The 18,884-nt window shown below is 49.6% G+C and overlaps 1 protein-coding gene across 1 annotated transcript in view; it reads right to left on the bottom strand.

The window, feature by feature from the left end:
• The window catches only part of CACNA2D2 (calcium voltage-gated channel auxiliary subunit alpha2delta 2), a 581,166-nt gene that overhangs the window by 21,341 nt on the left and 540,941 nt on the right, over window positions 1–18,884 (bottom strand). Inside the window, exons 22-25 of the mRNA XM_065407282.1 lie at window positions 17,849–17,925; window positions 14,349–14,369; window positions 9,548–9,608; window positions 960–1,057 (exon numbers count right to left, since the gene is read on the bottom strand). Of these exons, the coding sequence (XP_065263354.1) occupies window positions 960–1,057; window positions 9,548–9,608; window positions 14,349–14,369; window positions 17,849–17,925 (257 nt within the window). The remainder of the gene's footprint in view (window positions 1–959; window positions 1,058–9,547; window positions 9,609–14,348; window positions 14,370–17,848; window positions 17,926–18,884) is intronic.

Here is an 18,884-nt window from a genome sequence, read left to right on the forward strand (position 1 = left end):
TCTTGGCTGCCTTTCCTCTCCGTCCACCAGAGACCCTTCTCCATGCTGCCTGAGCCGCTGTGCCATGGCACAAGTCCTAGACACAGGAAGTGGGCTCTTCCGTGGCTACCGTGCTGTTCGGCACCAGCCACGAGGAAGCTGGGGCTGGAGAACTGCAGAGACAATCCCAGGGTAGGGCAGGTGGGAGGTGGATTTGAGGCTCCCACATTGCAGCCAGCTGTGCAGGTCTCTGAGCTACCGAGCCAAGTGCCTCCTTTGACCTTCTCTGGGACATACTTACCATTAAGCAATACAGATATAACCACTGGGGAGAACACAGGGCTTGCAGGCAGGCATCTCTGCCAAGGTACTCTAGTCCTAATCTACACCATCCTCTGCTAGCCCAGCCCAGCTCTCCATACACAGCTCTGCTGATGTCGCTCACTGCCAACCTGCAACCCCCCTGCTATCCCAGCACTGCTCTGTAAATGCCCCTCCATCCTGCTTCGAAGCCCCCCTGCTATTACAGTCCTTCATCCCCCCAGCTCTGCTGACGCTCCTCAATCCCAACCTGCAGCCCCCTCTGCTATTCCAATCCTGGACCCCCACCCCAGCTCGGCCGACGCCCCACATTCCTGCCCTTCCGCACCTCTTCCTGCTGCCCCAGCCCGGCTGGCCCTCTCTTAGGAACAGACTATCACACAGTGTGCTGCTTTTGGGGCTAGGACCAACGCCCGCTTGGCATCAGAGCCCACCAGCCTCCTTTGGCTCACGAGCCGATCCCAACCTGGAGCTCAGCCCTGCCAGGCGTGTGCCCCAGCCTGCTGAGTCAGCTGCTGATCTGGACAGGTGTCGTTAACCGTTTATCCCCCTATTCATCCCCTCAGCCTGCTGTGACCCTTCCCGACCCAAAACCCTCCCTTTCTTCCCCAAGAGAAGCCCGGGACCACTCTGCCCACGCTGGCCCCGGTGGTACTTACACTGTTTGGAGTCTGGGGTCACCTTTTCCATGAGGGCGATAAAGTTTTCCAGGAATTCTGTGTTGTTATCCGACAGGTCAAGGTCTTTGCAATATTCTCTGGGATTAGGGTGAAAAGATTTGGCATTTGGAAGGAGGAAAAAGTTACTGTCACTTTTCTCCCGCTCAGGACTGGTGCAATCCTGTCTGTGTGCGGGTGTGCGTGCGCATAGGGCTGGCTGTATACGGGTGAGCGTGCATGGGCTACATGTGGGCTGATGCCTTTGTGCTTCTATGTTCGTGAGGCTGCATGTGCAGAGCGAGTGTGCGTGTATTTGAGGAGGTGTCTGGGAGGGGTATATGTATGCAGCACCCTATATGTGTGTGCACACATGGATTTGTGCGTGTGTGTAGGCCTCTGTGCTCAGACGTGTCTATGAGGAAGAACCTACACAAGTGTGTGAGGCGGTGCTGGTGAATATGTGCAAGGGGCAGATGCTGGGTGACATTTGGGTGTGTGAGTGGGCCTGCACTATTGGGTGTGTGAGTGGGCCTCCGAGTGGGCCTGCACTATTTGCAAGGGCTGCGTGGAAGCATGTACATTCACCAGAAAACTGCACATTCAGGCTTCCCACAGTGGCACTGCATCATCACCCAAGAACCACTGGAAGTTTATGAAAGAGTAAGTGGCTAATTTCAGTGGAGACTGCTGTCACACTGGAATTTATCAGCCATATCAACCCTGGATCAGGCACCGCTGCTGGCTATCTTGATACCTAGTCAGCCATGCCATCAAACACCATGGGGGAAGGCTGCTAACGCTGCGACGGCACAGCACCACCGCCAACTGGGCTTGCTAATGTCACTGAGTGGAAGTACCCTATGAGCAGTCACTGCACCCTCAGATTGCTCCGCGTCTGCTCAGATAAGCTAGGGATCGCTGGTTGCTTTTAGACTTCCCTTTCGGTTCTTGGATTCAATGAGTAGAAATAAGATGGTAGCACATTCTTCAGCCCCAGTGGGTCTTTGGTCAATTGCCCACGGCTCCTTCCCTTACAATGACTCTTGTCATGACAAATCCCGGGGCTTTGTTGTCAATGTACCAGGGCTCAGTTGGCCACACATGTGAGTACTAGATAGTGTGATGGTACTAGATGCCATTGCAACTTCTCTTAGCATGCAGACCAGACTTGCCAGGAATATCCACAGCGCTCTGCAGCCTGAAAAGGACCCACAAGTGTCCTCTGGGTGAAACTTCACAAAAGGAAACACCTGCCTCTGGGGTCTGAGACGCGGGGGAAGCAATCAGATGACATGCAACTACTTACTTTCACTAGCAGGAGGGGTGACTATCACTGCTGCACGGACAGTAGGAAGTAGCCAGAAGCAGCGTCCTGTCACTGGAATGCCAACTAGAACCAATGGATGGGCAGCATCACCTGGAGTGACAAAGCTGGTGCCAGCTGCTATGACTCCCCAGGAAGATGGTGCCACCTGGCAAAACAGTATGATCCTTCTGACATTACTGCCCAGAATGGTGGCAAGAGCTCCTCAAAAGACAGTGCCCTCTGGCACAGAAGGATGAGGCTTTTCAAGGATGACAGTTTGAAGGGCCATAAAAGACCTTTGAAGGGAACACCAAGTAAGGTGAGATCTTCAAACCTACCTCTCTTTCTATGGGTGATGACTGGCACCTATCACGGTGGTATCAGAACACCTGAAGGCACTTACGCAGCATCTATCAGAAGTACTATTTGCTGGGCTGCCTAAAACGGGATCTTATAAAGGGTGAAGGCGAGGCAGTTACAGAATTTATAATCCGGCTGCTGATCCCAGGTCTAACTTTGAGGTGACTTAATGGGATGGAGACCTTGGAAAAGTCACCAAACACTCATCATTGGCTGACACAACACCCAGTGGTAGTTTTTCTCTCAGCCCTTCCATGGAGGTGAAGGCCCCATTGCACTCACCCTGTGCATGCAGCTTCAAAATCCAGCTAATGTGTAATTGCTGCAAGTGTCGTCGCAGGTGAATTAGCCAAGACTTGGGGCTGTCTTCCTGTCACAAGCGAACCCTAACACTGGGGAGGAAAACTGTGGAATGTGGCAGGCCCTCAGGTGAGATGGGAACAAGGCTGGAGGAGATGGACATGGTTTGGTGTTTGAAGGCCTCTCGCGCTGGAGTGCCTTCTCCAAAAAACATCTGATCTATATAATGTCAGATGCTGCTGCAATAGAAAACAAGATGCTTCCAGATGCCATGGCACGGCCTAAAAGAGGCCCAGGGTTTAATAAGCAAAGACTCTACTGACCACATTAAGTCTGGGAGGAATTTCCCTTGACTTCCATACCACAGGTACCTATTTCCAGGTCTGGGTTGCACCTGATTAGACCAGGACCGAATGTGACTCTAGTTTCTTTCTCATGTCATTTTAGTAAGGGTGGGCCTCACAGTTCAAGACAGGAATTCAGTGGACCTGGAGAAGCCTAGGAGTCAATGACCATGTGCATGAATTCCTCTGTCACCTTAAGAAGCAGTTGGTCTCTCTTTGGTAGGCCCACTCCATTGAGAATGCCATTCTAAAACATGGAAGGATGCCTATACTGAGCTTGCAATACTGGTTAATGATGTTTGATGGCATTCAGACTGCAATGTCTTACGTTACAGACTGTTACATACGGGTGCCTTTATGTGCCATGATGTAGGTATTTTTTATGCTATGGCATTGTGGCCATTGAGGACTGATTGTGATGGCCTCAGAAGTATCCCCGCCTACCAAATTGCCAGCAGCTATTTAGGTGTTTGCAAAAGAACCGCCACATCCCCAAACACATGAATTCTTACTGCATACGGAGGATAAGCCATGGCTGTCTATGGGCCCAGGATGAACAATTCAGTAGATTGAGAGACTCCTGAATATGAACAGCATTAGTATCGCGAATGCTGCAGATGGCATCCTGTGATTTGACCATGTGGCCAGGAGTGCTGGTGACGTGAGCAGGTAGAGTGGTGGAGCACAAAGTAGGTTAAGCACTTGATGACTGGAGACTGAGGGAGTATAGTTTAGTGGTTAGAGCAACAGATATAGGAGACGAGACTCCAGCATTCCTTCCCTGGCTCTGTCACTGACTCACTGTGTGACCTTGGGCAAGCCACCTCGCTGCTCCATGCCTCAGTTTCCCCATCGGTACAATGGGGATAACTATACCTACCTGCCTCACGCAGACGGTTGTGAGGATTTGTTTATAAAGAGTGTGGGGACTGCTAGATACAGGGAGCAGTGGAAGCGTATCAAATCGATTCTGGTTCGTGCTCCATTCACCAAGTGCTCAGCTTACCGCGTGCTCTGACAAATACGCTCCCATTGCTGGGGCTGCTGCTTGTATGCTCCAGTCACAGCAAGCCACATGCCCATCAAGTTAGCCTCACCAGCAAGAAAGCAACCTCTGGAAGCAAAATCTCTGGCGAGTCAGTTGTTTGTATTTTTCATTCAGTTAGTGCTTTTGTAGACTCCGCTCTTGGAAGGAACGGAGGGAAGGGGCAGAGAGGGAGGAAGCAGAGAGACAGCTCTGGGGTCTATCTCATTGGTGGCACAGTTTCTACTGCACACAGCTGCTCTCATCTTAGCAACATGAAAATAAGATGGCCAGCCATGCTTTACCCAGGTTACTGTATTGGAAATACCGGTACACACACACACACACACACACAGAGACACACTCTCGTTATACATATCTGTACCTTTTATATAGATAGATAGGTGCTGGATTAGCTGTGTAGAAGAACATGTACATCTGGCATAGATGTGTTTGTGTTCTGCAAAGAACCCCCCAGTAGCCGCTGGGGGTCCACTGTTGTCCCAGCCCCCACAATGTGTTGATATCGGACCGCAGGCACGCACTTGGCCTGGAGTCCTGTCCTAGGGTGCATTAGAAAATGAAGGTAATTGATAGTTTAAAAGAATAAACTGGATGGTGTGTGTGTGTGAGAGGTGTGACTGCATGTGTGTGTCTGGGTGTGAGGTGTATGAAATTATATAGGGCCAGATTCTCAGCGGGGGTAAATGAGTGTTGTGCCATATGCTGATTGACACCCGCTGAGGATGTAGCTTGGAGCTTACGATATTCAGGCCTGGAGTAACTTCGCTGAAGTCAAGGGGATGAGTTTGGCTCAGTCTAGGTTTGCCCTGAGCGAGCTCCTTTTGGGTTCCATGTCAGCCCCAGCTGGGAGTCCCTGTCTCCCAAATACCCACGGCTGCAACATGTCGCTCAGGAAAGAGAAACCAACTGCTTTTAAACCTGCTTCCAGCCATGCTGGTGCTACTTCCCCGACGGCTGCTGCCTCCAGCTGCTGGGCTCCCATTGCTTCCAGCCGCCAAGTCCCCAGGCATCAGGCTGCCTCAATCACGCCAGGTTCCTCGTGCCCGTGAGTTCTGGTGTGAGGGCTGCCATCTTGGCCACTGCACCAGGGACTGAACTGGGGACCTCCAGAGCTAACAGCACAGGTTGTCCAGACTCCCACGCTGGCATCTGTAACAGCCTCATCTCTGCAGATTGGGCACCGTGGGGAGGCCTGTACAGGGCCGTAGCAACAAAGAACGTGGCCCCCTCCGAACGGTGGCCCCCTCCGAACATATGTCCGGGCGGGGCCCCTTACAATGCAGAAACTGGAATGCGGTATTTATTTTGCCACTTTTAGGGGCCCCCTTCCTTGCGGGGCCCCCTCCGGTCGGAGGGTACGGAGGGCGCTCGCTACGCCTCTGGGCCTGTATCACACTAAGCATGAGGGTTACACTGGCATGATATTGCCCCTCGCTGCCAGACTGCCATCACTTCCAGGGATAGGGTGCAAGTCCCAGCTGCTGTTGCCTGCCAGGTGCAAAGTGCACGGGAAGGGGTCAATTTAAGGACTGTCGTTACAAACTCTTGGCTCTGTGGCATTGGTCTCCCTGGCTGGGACAGCGGCTGAGTCCCCCTTGCATGGGGCAGAGCGGGTCCTGCAGCCTGCAGGGCTTTCTAGCCTTGTTTCATCAGTTCAGTTATTACTGCTTTATTTTAATTATGCTGAAGTATCAAACATACTAGGAAGGAAGGCAGATCCATGTCCACAGGATAGCAGATGGCAGGGTATATGGGTGCCCATGGGGAACGCTTGGGGGTCTGAGACCCCTGTGGAGTGGGAGCATCTCACAACACCTGGCTAATGAGGGCAACTGTTGCTCACCACTGCGTGACCCTGATATCAGCCTAGAGCATTGCCTGACACACAGCAGGCCCAGCTCTGGGGCTCAGATCAGCTGGCCTGCCCTTCGTGGGCTTGGCTCCGGTGTATACTGAAGTGACTCCTGGGGAGAAACAAAGTGGTGGGGAGGGAACCCCTGGGCATCCCATCCTTAAACAGCTCTGCAACTTGTGACCACATGCAGCAGGTGTGACTCCTCTTCTCACCAGGTCAAACGACCCCAGGAGAGGTGATCGGCGTGCATTGTCTCTCTAAAGAGCTGAGGAGTGGACTCATGACTGGCCCTGAAATAACTCAAGTACTATGGGACCTTCACTGTAAAATATGGTAGCATTTTAAAAGCATATTACTGAAAGGGTTGCCAGTTCTCATGATTTCATTGCAAGGCTCTACATTTGGTGTTTTTTCTTAAATCTCCAGCTCCTGGAGGCCTGGGATTTGGGAGAATCTTGGCTCTCAAATTTAAGAAAAGTAAGTTTCTGGCCTTTGTGGTTGTGGAGAAAAGCTTGAAAACCAACCAGGAGGCAAATAAAAAGAACCCCCAGGTGGATTATTTTGGAAAGTCTCCTGATTTCTGAGGGGCCTGATGCACAATTTGTGAATGCCTGGCATCTGAAATAAGGGGAGGGAGAGAAAAGTTACTGGATCCCAATGTTCTGACTGAGGCAATTCTGTGACAGTCCAGGTAAAGTCTCTGTATTTCTTGCAAAGCCACAAACTCGATGCTCTCCCACTTTCCTGCTGGTTTTTACATGTTTGAGGCAGGGAGTCAATTTCACGTGTACCCACCATTTTGGCGTTGCTAGGTCACTGCGCACACAGCGATCTGACCAGGACTCTTTTGTGCAAAACTATCCAGATGATGCAGTGCCGCTTGGACGGATTGGACTTGAAAAGAGCAGCAGTGGAGATGCATCTGTATGTGGCAGGCATGCTTAAAGTGTAACAGCACTAACAACAGGGGTGTGTATATGTGAAGGTGGGGTTCATCTGGAGGGGCATAAAGTCCCGTCTTTGTGTGAGCAGCTGAGCGGGGAAGCCATATGGTTTTAATTTCCTGCTGCACTGTGCAAGGTCCGAGTCTCCTCTTTCCACTCCACCAACATGATGGAAGTTGTCATTCCCCTCCCATCTTCTAAGCTTTTCACATGATGGCTAGAACGCATTGTAGATTCCCACACCCCTCTGTGGCTCAAAGATCTATAGGCGTCCCAAGGTCATCTTTAACTATAGCCACCTATATATCTACACAAATGCGTACAGATATATGTGCTTACACACGCACAGAGATATTAATATGTGATATATGGTTTCTGAAAATTGCCAGGGGACATATTAGAATTGATGGGATATCATACAGTCTTATTGACACTCATGTAATCTCATATGGTCCTCCTGGGACAACTTACAGTCCTTTTGGTCCCCAGGGCTATCATAGGCCTTGTAGGTTAGGGAAGCAATAACACAAGATCCTTTTTTTTTTCTGATGTGTCACAGTATTGATACCAATTTGGAGCAAGAAACATTCACAGAACAGATTTCAAACTGGAAGATTCTTACCTATTATTAGAAAAATGGTTAATATGCAATAAATCACTACAAGGCAATTCCAAGTTTCTCTTCTCCTTTATGAACTACATCATTTGGATCTGAATTTCAAACAGTCTGAATTTCAAACTGTTGGATCGGGCCCTTCTCTAACATACATGAACAATACATTGATAACACAATGGATTTCTAATAAAAAGCTAGAAATTCATAAAGAGCTTCTGGTAATGTTCTATGCTGGGAGCTGAAGTTGGAGTCACCTGACCGCTATAATGTACAGTAGATTCTCATAAGATGTGGGTTGGTTTTTTTTAATAACATATGCTTTGAAATTTTATGTCTCTAGTTGTCACCATCTCTGTTTAAATTCCACACTCCTTAAGTGTCTCATTAATATTGACTCTATGCCTCATAACGAACATTACCCTTCTGGAAAAGACCTATAGCATTTAAAAGAAAATAATCCCATTTGAGTTCCATGTTATATTAAGGGTACATTTATAAATGGCTTATTAAGGGTCAATGAATGATTAATGGATGTTATAAGCATGTTACAGACATGAGTAGTATGTGTTATAGATAGTTATAAGCACATCAATAGGTGTTATGGATGATTCTAAGATGTGGTTATAAGCAATCTATTGAGCTGTTGGACTCTATAACAACTGTATTAACCATTTATTAACCCTTTATAAATATACCCTTAGTAAAAAGTGTGACCAATATTTCTATAGATTTTTTCCTATAGATTTTAATAGAAATTTCTGTCCCTGCTAGAGAATTCTACAAAATAAAAACATCTTGTATAAAGGAGTTCCTTATCTACTAAGCCCTATCAGTTTTTAAGAGTTATTTCTATAGGACCCTCTGAGTCCAATCCCTATTACCTCCTATTAGACTTTTCAATATGAGTGGAGCTGGGTGAACAAATTGATTGGTAAAATTTTCACTAATTAAAGTGCATCATTCAATTGGCTCTGATTCAAGAGTGTTCATACTACCACCCGGCATTTGTGAAAGCATTCGCAACTCTTCAGACATCCACAAATTTTAGTCAAACTATTATTTCTTCAAAAATTCACGCCAAAAGTGTGTTAAGTGCTACCTGTTATTCTGCTGTTTAAAATCAAACGTGTTTGGTCAACCAATCAGTGACCAGAAACACCATGTGTCTGACGCAGCCAATCACGTGAGCTGAATAATGAATAATTGACGCAAGCGACCCCAGCTCTGAAAATGATTGTTTGAAACTATCTGATGGACACTTAGGAATAAAGGACCTGTTTGCAGAAACTCAGGCCTGGCTCCTGAACAAATCTGCCATTCTCTCTTCTCGAAAAAGGACCTTAACTTGAACCAAATATTATCCATAATTGAACCGTCTGACCCGCACAGCCAACATGACTGTATGATGCCACAGCAATCCCACTATGACTTCTGGGGTTGTCTGCTGCTCTACGAGACTTTTCAGAAACTATACCTATATATGTACATGTATATACGCCTCATATACCGCTATACATATATACTGTGCTCGTGTATATAACTGAACAGAAGATAGACATGGGCTGCCAACTGTGGTGGAGTCTCAACAGAGTGCAGGTAGCAGCTACCGTCTCAGAGAGGCACACAACACACACAAGAGACAAAAAGTAAGACAGGCACAATGAAGTGGCATCAGTTCTGGAGAAGAAGGGTGATGAGAGGGGATATTTGTAGGGGTGGAGGTGGAAATGGGAAGAGGGGAGTTGAACTAGACCCGGGGTTAGCGTGGGGAGCGTGTTTAAATGGACACCTCAGCAAGCGCACACGCAAAGCTACCTGGGAGCAATGAATACATGTCCCTCGGACTCAAAGCTGTTTGGCAGCAGGAATTCAAAATCTGCAACAGAAAGGCAACGTTATCCGGCGGGGGTTTCAAACAAAAGAAGGGGCTTTGGTCTCAGAATATGAGAGAGAGAGAGAGAGAGAGAGAGGAATAAACGAAAGAGATCAAACAATTGACTGATTTTTAACGAGAGAAAGAAGGGGAATTCTGTTGGTAACTGTAGCATCGCACAAGAAGGAGAGTTATAGCCAATATGTTGCCAACATTAGAAAGATTTGGTGATTGGATTGGATTTCTTTTTTTTTGGTTTGTGCTCTGAAATGCAATATATTTCCTCTGTTGTATATGTAAGAATACAGGCCGTATAGTTACATATACACACATACATATATATATGTGCACACATTTATATATATATATATATATATACACGCATGTTCAGTAGGTCATATGGGCATCTCTCTCTTATGAGGATTGTTAACAACGAAAAGAAACCACATGCTATGCTTGTATATGAAGAGAATTACTACAACAATTTTTTTTTGTAATAAAAATCATTGTTCAGGCATCAACATGGCCAAACCAGGGTCCTTTATGAAGACAGTCCAACCAAAGACTTACCCACCAAATTAAAGTCAAATGCAATGCATTGTGGGGGTGTTGCTGCCTTCTGGCTGCCAATGGTCTACAGCTCAGCAATAACCATCCCCCTTGGTCAGGTTGCAATGGATCCTCCTAAATCTGGATTAAGATGGGGCGGGGGGGGGGGGGGGGGGAGGATCTGAAGGGGCTGTCGGAGCAACTTAGGCTAATCTTCCTGCTCTTCCAATGGAGGTTTTCCGCTCTGGCTCTTGCAGATTCAAGGACCAAAGCTGAGGACCACAATGTTATCTCTCTGCATTTCCCTCATTCTGTGCTAGTGGTTTTCACTGCCATTGCCATTATCTCCTGGTTATGTGGCCACTGCATATTCTCGGTACAAAACCTGGGGCTGGCTGCTTAGAAGAATGGGCGATATTTGCCCCAGGGGGCAATGTGTTGCTGAGGCCTGGCACAGTGGGCCCAGGAGAGGACCTGATGGGGTGGAAAACGAAGGAGTCAGCCAGGATCCGTGCAGCTGTTTGGAAAGGCAGAGGCTACACCCATGACTAGAAAATCCTTGGGTTGCTGAAAGCGACTCTCCAAAGCAGAAAGTTTCATTTTCAGTTCCAACAAAGGCTAAGGTGTCCCCAGACCATTGGGCAGGGAGTGGGTGAGGAATGAAGGCGAGGAGTTATCAGTCGTATTAAACATGGTTTCTCTTTCCTTAGTGGTGGGTATGGCACCAGGCGTTTGGAGACACCCTGGCTTTCCGGCCCAATCATGGATGTTACTTGCAGCCTTGGAGGATGGATTCTGGCTTAGACAAAGGCTAGAGCAGCATATATGGGGATGGAGGAACCTCTCCCAGATGACCCAAGTGGTTTGGAAGGCAAGCAGGGAAAATGGGTGGGGGAAACCCCTGCCGTGCATTTGGCACATGCCCAATCCTATTGGGATTTGATGGCCTAGGTGGCTAGTCCAGCAGGGCAGGGTCCTTTGCCTTGCTCCCCCAAGGGGATGGCTGTTGCCAGCTCTCCATTGCAGGCCATTTTCTGACAACACAGGCTTGACTAGTACAGCCTGTCTGCATTTTTCACAAGGACCTACATACTCATAAATATTCAGAGGTTAGCCCTACGAGCAGCCAAGCCCCTCGCCCTTCCCGCCATGTCTTCCCACAGTGCATTGCAAGACACACAAGGCCCTTTGCCAGGCAGCACAGCCATAGGTTGGACTGTTGTTTTCTGTAAGGCGGGGTCTGGATACAAGCCAATGAGAGGAGGAAGAGGAAAGGAATACAAAAACACTAGTAATTATTCCATCAGCATTGCCATTACAGGGTCACTGGGAGGAGGCAACTCAAGGCTGATAGAACAGGGCTGAGGGCAACGCTCCCCTTACCTTTCTCTTTCCTTCCCCTTCCTCTTTGTCTGTCTCTCTATGGCATCTGTGCCCCTCTCTGTGTCTGTCCATCCCTCCCAAGCCTCTGAGCCTCTCCTCTCCGCCTGGCTGGGGGAACTGATAGAGGAGTGGGTAGCTTCCAGTGGTTCTGCTCAACGCAGTGTGGAGTGGGGTTGTAGGTCTCCTTGGTGGATGTGGGGTGGGAGTGGGGGAAGGAGGGCAATGAGAGGCACATTCTCCCCATTCCCCCAGCCATCTGCATGCCTCAGAAGGTGCAGAGAATGCGACTGGGAAGCTAAGTCAATTTTCCACACATTCTCTCATTACTTTAAACCCATTGGCTGTGCTTTTCACTTGATCATGGCCCTGATTCAAAGCCTATCCATCGACTCTGACAGATTTTGGGTCAGGCCCTCTATGAGGCACAGAGTCAAGCCAACATTTTCACCAGTTGGACTTTAATGAATCCCACAGGATCTGGAAAAGCAGACTGAGGAGGAACCTGGTATTTTTCAAACGAAATAAGGGCTGTTGTAACAAGGATGGGGATCAATTGTTCTCCATGTCCGGTGAAGGTAGGACAAGGAGTAATGGGCTGAATCTGCAGCAAGGGAGAGTTAGGTTTGATATTAGGAAAAACTGTCTAACTATCACAGTAGTTCAGCTCTGGAACAGGCATCCAAGGGAGGTTGTGGAATCCCTGTTGCTGGAGGGTTTAGGAACAAGTTGGACAACCCCCTGTCAGGGCTGGTCTAGGGTTACTTGGTCCTGTCTCAGCGCAGGGAACTGGACTTGACGGCTTCTTGAGGTCCCTTCCAGCCCAATGTTTCTATGGTTTTATGATCTCTCAAAGTATTTCAATGCCTCTTTCCCAGGGAGGCATTGGGCAGACTTATTTATGGAGTCACTGAACCAAATTCTGCCCTCAGTCCCATCCATGCCCTCCCACTGTATTACACCGATGTTCCTGAGAGTAAATGTGCCCCTGAACCAGACCCTGACATGTCTCCTTTTGGTTTGGAGAGCAGGAGAGGCAGAGTTGGTCCTTGGCTGCCTGACATCTCTGGATTTACGTGACAGGGTTTTCAGACTCAGTTCTCCCCAAAAGGCAAGACCATGTCTTGCTAGTGCCTGGGCAGGACCAGCCATTTCCTCTCTGTGTTTATATCACAGATAGAGAAGCAGTGAAGGCAGATGCTGAAGGGTAAACATTGTCCCACTGCACAGGGTTCAGGGATGGAGCACCATTAATGCCACTGGAAGACTAGCGGGGCAGATTGCTGGGTCAAATTCAGAAGTTCTTATTCAGCCCCTACTCCTGCTGAAATCCGTGGGAGTTCTGCCTGAGTAAAGACTGTAGGAGTTGGTCCAATCTCTGGAAAGCTGTGCTTATGCGAGGCCACATCCTGAGAGGTGACCAGCACCACCCATTCCCACGGAATGGGAGTTGCTAGTTGCTCTGCATTTCTCGGTGTCTGGCCCTTTATCTTGAGCTACACAAAGGATGGAGAAAAAGGAAACCATGGAAGGACAGCTCCATCCAAACTCATCCCCCTTTATTTTTCCACTGAGGACACTCCTAGATCCCGATCCAATGGCCACTGAAGTCAATGGAAAGACTCCCATTGACTTCAAGGGTCATCGACTCAAGGCTCCACTGCATTGTGAGAAATTCATGTCCAAGCAGCATCACACCAGATTGTACTGTATACACCTAGACCCATTTACTTGAATACACTGTGCCAGCCAACTCCACCTTTGGTGCCACCAGACCCAGGATATCTCAGGCGGCTGCAGCTAGCTCGGAACCCCGAGGCTTTCTCTACACACACACATTTGCAGCACATGGACACACGTATTTAGGTTTAAGAGCTGTTCATTTGGGGATAAACCCTTCCCCAATCGACTTAAACTAAACCATAATAACTTGGATTTAAACAACAATAAGAAAGTCCTCACTCCTCCATTAAACTAAATAGGCCTAACATCACACCTGGAGTTAAACCAGTGCAACTCAGCATGTGGACCAGCATGACATAGCCACGGCTGGGACTGAAATGATGCACCGACACACAGTCTGGGGCCTTCCTAATATGATAACTGAGACTTGATCCTGGAAGAAAAGCTTCGATTCACATGTGCCATGGACCTTTCTGAGATTTCAGCCCCTTTCTCCTGCTCAGCCAACATCTTCCCACTCAGGAGGTCTAACGCTTATTATGATTAGTTTTTAAGCGATCACTGGATCTAGTTCCAAGTACCGCTGAGTCTGGAGGTCTCTGCACAGCCCTATCCCATTCAGTTTGAGTTGTCTTGAAGAGGAGGGACGCACAGGAGCAAGGATGGGAGGAGGAGAGATTTGTAGGGAAGGAGTGAGAGAGGGAAAGAAGAACAAGAAAGGGGGCTGGGGGAGGCGGAAGAGCAGGATATTAAACTAGCTACGAAAACCTTGCTGAATCAAAACATAACAATTCCATAGGAGATGGACTCTTTAACGATATCAAATCGAATTTCTGAGCAATGCACAGGGAAGGAGTGCAGAGATAAATAGGGACAAAGCTCTCATGAACATAACAAGACATGTTGCTTTCAAATAAAGGGGAAAGAACTGGAGGGAGGGAGTGGAGGAAGGAACAGTTTGGCGGAGGTTTGCAAGGTTAGGCGTGGCAAACGGGCACAGGAAATGGGCAAGCAGGCTGGGTGGGGGAGGTGGGGGAGAGTCGGTGAAGGGTGGGAGTGAGGGGTGGGGGGTACTGGACACGGGGGGTGGTGGTGGTGAAGGGTTAGTGGTCTAAGACTGAAAATACTTGCCCTTCATTTTGATGTTTGGTACTGTGTGAATCCACCAGAGAGAGAAAGCAAGAAAAAAACAAACGAAAAAAACAACAAACAAAAAAAAAGGGGGGGAGGGTTGGGTGGAAAGGAGGAAGGAGGGAGGGCACAAACAATATTTTATTCAATTTTTGTTTGAATAAAAATATTGTGTATCATAATCAGACCGAAAGGAAACCTCTTGCAAAAAAACGACATAAAAAAAAAGAAAAGAAAAAAGGCCACAGTAAAATAATAATAAAAAGTATAGATATAACTAGAGAACTATAATCGATCTATATTTATATAATCAAAATAAAAATGAAAGTCAGTAGCAAACAGTTGCAACAGTCTTGATATAGAAATGTTCTTACTGAGTTAGCAGACCATGCAAAAAGACAAGGTTACAAGAGACCAGAGGGGAGACACGAGAGTGCCCAGAGGCACAGAGACAGAGAAGGAAGGAAGGCGAGAGAAGGAAAAAGGTATACAGAGATAGGCAGGGGGATAGAGAGCTCAAGCCAGGGAAAGGGAGGATGTTGAAGGCTGTTATCCCACTCTGACATAAGTGGCTGCTGAGAGAGCAAGGACCTAGGGCAGATGTGGGCAAACTACGGCTCATGGGCCACATCCGGACCACGGGACCGTCCTGCCTGGCCCCTGAGCTCCCGGCCGGGGAGCCTAGTCCCCGGCCCCTCCCCCGCTGTCCCTCCTCCCCTGCAGCCATGGTGCCGCGTGGGCCGCGCTCTGGCCTGCCCCTCCCGCTTGGCAGCACGGGGAGAGCAACTGGCTCTGCCCTGATGTTGGGGCTGCGAGCTCCTGCTGCTGGTAAGGGGGTGGAGAGCGGGGGGGTTGGATAATGGAGAGGGGGGTCCTGGGAGGCAGTCAGGGAGGAGGGGGTGGTTGGATGGGGTGGAGGTTCTGGGGGGGCGGTCAGGGGGCAGGGATGCGGATGGGGTTGGGAGGGCAGTCAGGGGACAGGGAGCAGGGGGTGTTGGATAAGGGGGTGGGATCCCGGGGGGCAGTTAGGGGTGGAGGGTCCCGGGAGCGGGTGGTCAGGGGATGAGGAGCAGAGGGCGGTTGGATAGGGGGTGGGAGTCCTGGGGGGTCTGTCAGGGGGCGGGGGTGTGGATAGGGGGCGGGGCAGTCAGGGGACAGGGAACAGGGGGGTTGGATAGGGGGCAGGGGTCCCGGGAGGGGGCGGTCAGGGGACAAGGAGCAGGGGTGAGTTGGACGGGTTGCGAGTTCTGAGGGGGGCAGTCAGGGGGCAGGAAGTGGGAGGGGGCGGATAGGGGTCAGGGGCCAGGCTGTTTGGGGAGGCACAGCCTTCCCTACCCGGCCCTCCATACAGTTGTGCAACCCCGATGTGGCCCTCGGCCAAAAAGTTTGCCCACCCCTGACCTAGGGTGTGGGCTGAGCAGTCCTTCAGGAGGAATCCCAGGAGCCGCCATGTCTGGGGAGAAGTCTTGGCCTGGACATGGTGTGGGTCAATGCAAGCTCCCTTTGTGTGTAAACCCAACCCCTAGGAAGGGCGTATGGTTTGACCCACAGCACCTTGTGCGAGGTGTTTATGGAGCAAGGTGGGGAAGTCACATGTGCTGTGGGGGGAGGTCATAAAATTCTTTTGAGCCCCCTTCTGCAGGTGATCCTGAGTGGAGAGTAGGCTCAAGCTGCAGCCCAGAGACAGCAGCAGCATGTCTCGCTTCCATCTCTAGAACAGCAGCTGCTCTTCCTGGAGCAGATGTTGCAGCTGCTCCGGGGGGCACTGGGGCCAGTGAGTGCCAGCCCTTCGCTGCCCAACACGGGGCTGGATGAGGCCCCTGAAGCCTACCTGCTCATCTTCGAGTGGTGGCTGCCGAGGAATTCTGGGCCCTTCATTTATCCCATTTTTTAACAAGTCAGGCTTAAGCTGCAAATCAGGCCCTGGGTGAGTACAGCTACAAGGCCCTCCTAGGTGCCACCCTGGGCTGGCTCCGTTTGGAGGAGCTGTGCTCCAGGGCTGAGCCCAGCCGTGAGCCTGTGAACCACAACTGATCCACTGGGCAGCTCGAGCCTGCATCATGAACCATAAAACTGACGGCCATAGTCACTCCAGAGCAGTTTTTAGGACGCAAGCTTGGCTTGATGGCCCCAGCCATCTATGCTGGCATAGCCTGGGCAACACACAACGACTTCTACATGGAGGCTGAGCTGCCAGAGCAACCACCTAGCGGACTCAGGGTGCACCCAGACATTGGTGCAGAGGGCTTGGAACAGCTCCAACTCTTTCAAGTGACAGATCCCATGGGCATCTCCTTGAGGGGCATTGCCCTGGTTCCCATCACCTATTGGGACGAGACCAGACACACCACTGGTCTCTCCTGGATTCCATGAGATGTCCATGGAGTCATGGGATTGACTCCCAGCCACAGGGCCAAGACGCAGGCTACCACAGGGCTTTGCAGGAGTTGGATCCCAATGGGGATTTCAATGGAGAGGATACCAAACTGGACATGTTGGCATGATTGTAGTAGGGAGGTAGGTAACAGGATGGCAGTATTTGCAGGCTAGCAAGTGCTGTTCCTGCTGGGAAAGGGTTACATGGGTTCTGCTGACTGATGCAGATGGCTCATTGCCCCATCTAGATATATCTAATGAGTGAGGACCTAAGGTGTGGGCTGAGCAACTCCTTGAAGAGGAACCCTGGGAGCAACCAAACCTGGGGAGACAACTCCAGCTGGATTTTGTGTTGGTTCATTCCAAATTCCTATTGTGAATAAAATCAAACCTAGACCTATGTTCTGACCTGCTATATTAGGGAATATGAATGCAGCAGGGTGCTCAGAAAGAGAAAGGGACAGTGGGCAGCAGAGAGAGACAGACAAAGACAGAAGGAGAGAGAAAGGAGGGAGAGAAAGATGGAGGAGGAAGCCTGATTCACCCCCTTCAGGAGTGACTCGTATCCCGAGGTGGGAGAATAGGTTCTGGCGTAGAACGAGAGAGAGAGAGAGAGGTGCGCAGGTTAACACATAAGTACATAGATTAATTATAAATTAATTAAAAAGAAAATCAACCAACCAAAACTTAAATCATATAAACAAAAATGGTTTAAAACAAAACCCAAAAGAATCTTAACAAAAATAAAACATGCAAATTTTCACAGGCTTTCAAAGTAACTGGCTGCTACAGAATTATCACCTAGTACATCGAAAGCATAAACAGCAGCACGTCAACCTCATCTCCTCTAGAGGGGTCTTTATTTTTTTTTTTAGGAAACATTTTGTTTTAGGGGTTTTTTTTAATGCAAAATCTAAGTCCGAAACCCTCGCATTCCCAGGCAGACAATTAACCTTCCATTTTAAATGTCATTGTTCGTCTCTATTTTGAAATGATTATTTTTCATTTTAGTAGCACACATTTTGTTTATTTCCCCCCCCATTGGTCATTCTCTGTACCAGCTGGTAGGTTCAGGGTCAAAGGGCATGTGAAAGGGCAAAAGGAAAAGGAAAGTGTCTACTTACACTTCACTTGGAGAATCTGGTCGCTGAGGTTTGCCCGGATGTAGTACGTGCTATAAGGTGGCAAGGCTAGCCCCAGGCTGTGGAAGAGAAGGAAGGAATCAGCATGTTTCTAGCCTGCTGTCAAACTATTTCCCAGGGGTAGGGTGCTGGGGATCCAGGGGTAGGATCCTGGGGTAGGATCCTGGCCCTGGGACTCCAGTGGGGCCAGGATTTCACCCAACATGTTGTTCTAAACTGGCGTTTGACAATGTAATGGGGACATCTGGGGCCTGATCCCTCAGGAGTCACTGGGCAGTCTGTTTTTGGAGCAGGAAGCTCTGTCCTTTCGGAGCTCTGTCCTTGCATTTGTGAGCTACCCCAGCACCCACATGGAACCCCACTGAGAACAGGGGCAGTTCTCAGGATTGAAGCCAGAACATGCTAACCCCACCGACGATTGTTAGACTGAAGGAATGTTTGGAACATACTCTCTCCCACCCCACTCCCCCATTAGATATAGGGACGGACGGCTTCAAAGTGTCTTTAACTAGTACGTTCCCTTTAGCTGACGGGATACAGAGATCCAAATCCAGTTCTTCCCTCCCAGGGGCTGCACCCAAAGTCCGGCCCAGGGGGTTCAGGAATTCAGGCAGGTGGATGTCTTAGAGCCCCCCAGAACACGCTCTTCCATTCCTGGTAACCACAGGGAGATCCAGGAGGGTATTTCTGCTATCGGGGACCCAGAACCCCACCTGCCTGGGGCTGTGCTCTCTAGGATCCATGAGAGCTGGGTCTGTCCTAGCCACCAGGTTCTGTCCAGCTCCATGCGGGACGTTATTTGAAGGTGAGACCCCACCACTGATTTCCCATGCAGGGTCCCCCCAAGCTGCTAGAGCCTGTTCCCTGAAAAGCCCAGAAATGCGATGGGCTGATGGGGAAGTCAGTGGTGACCAGGGGGCTGGAGGCTGCTGGGAGAGGGGGGCTGGCATGGGAGTGAGGACAAGGGGTGCGAAGTGGTGCGGGGGGGTGGGAAGAGCCAGGATGGCCATTCAGAGTT

Source organism: Emys orbicularis, chromosome 7, assembly GCF_028017835.1.
Source record: "Emys orbicularis isolate rEmyOrb1 chromosome 7, rEmyOrb1.hap1, whole genome shotgun sequence".
In the NCBI taxonomy this organism is placed as follows: domain Eukaryota; kingdom Metazoa; phylum Chordata; order Testudines; family Emydidae; genus Emys; species Emys orbicularis.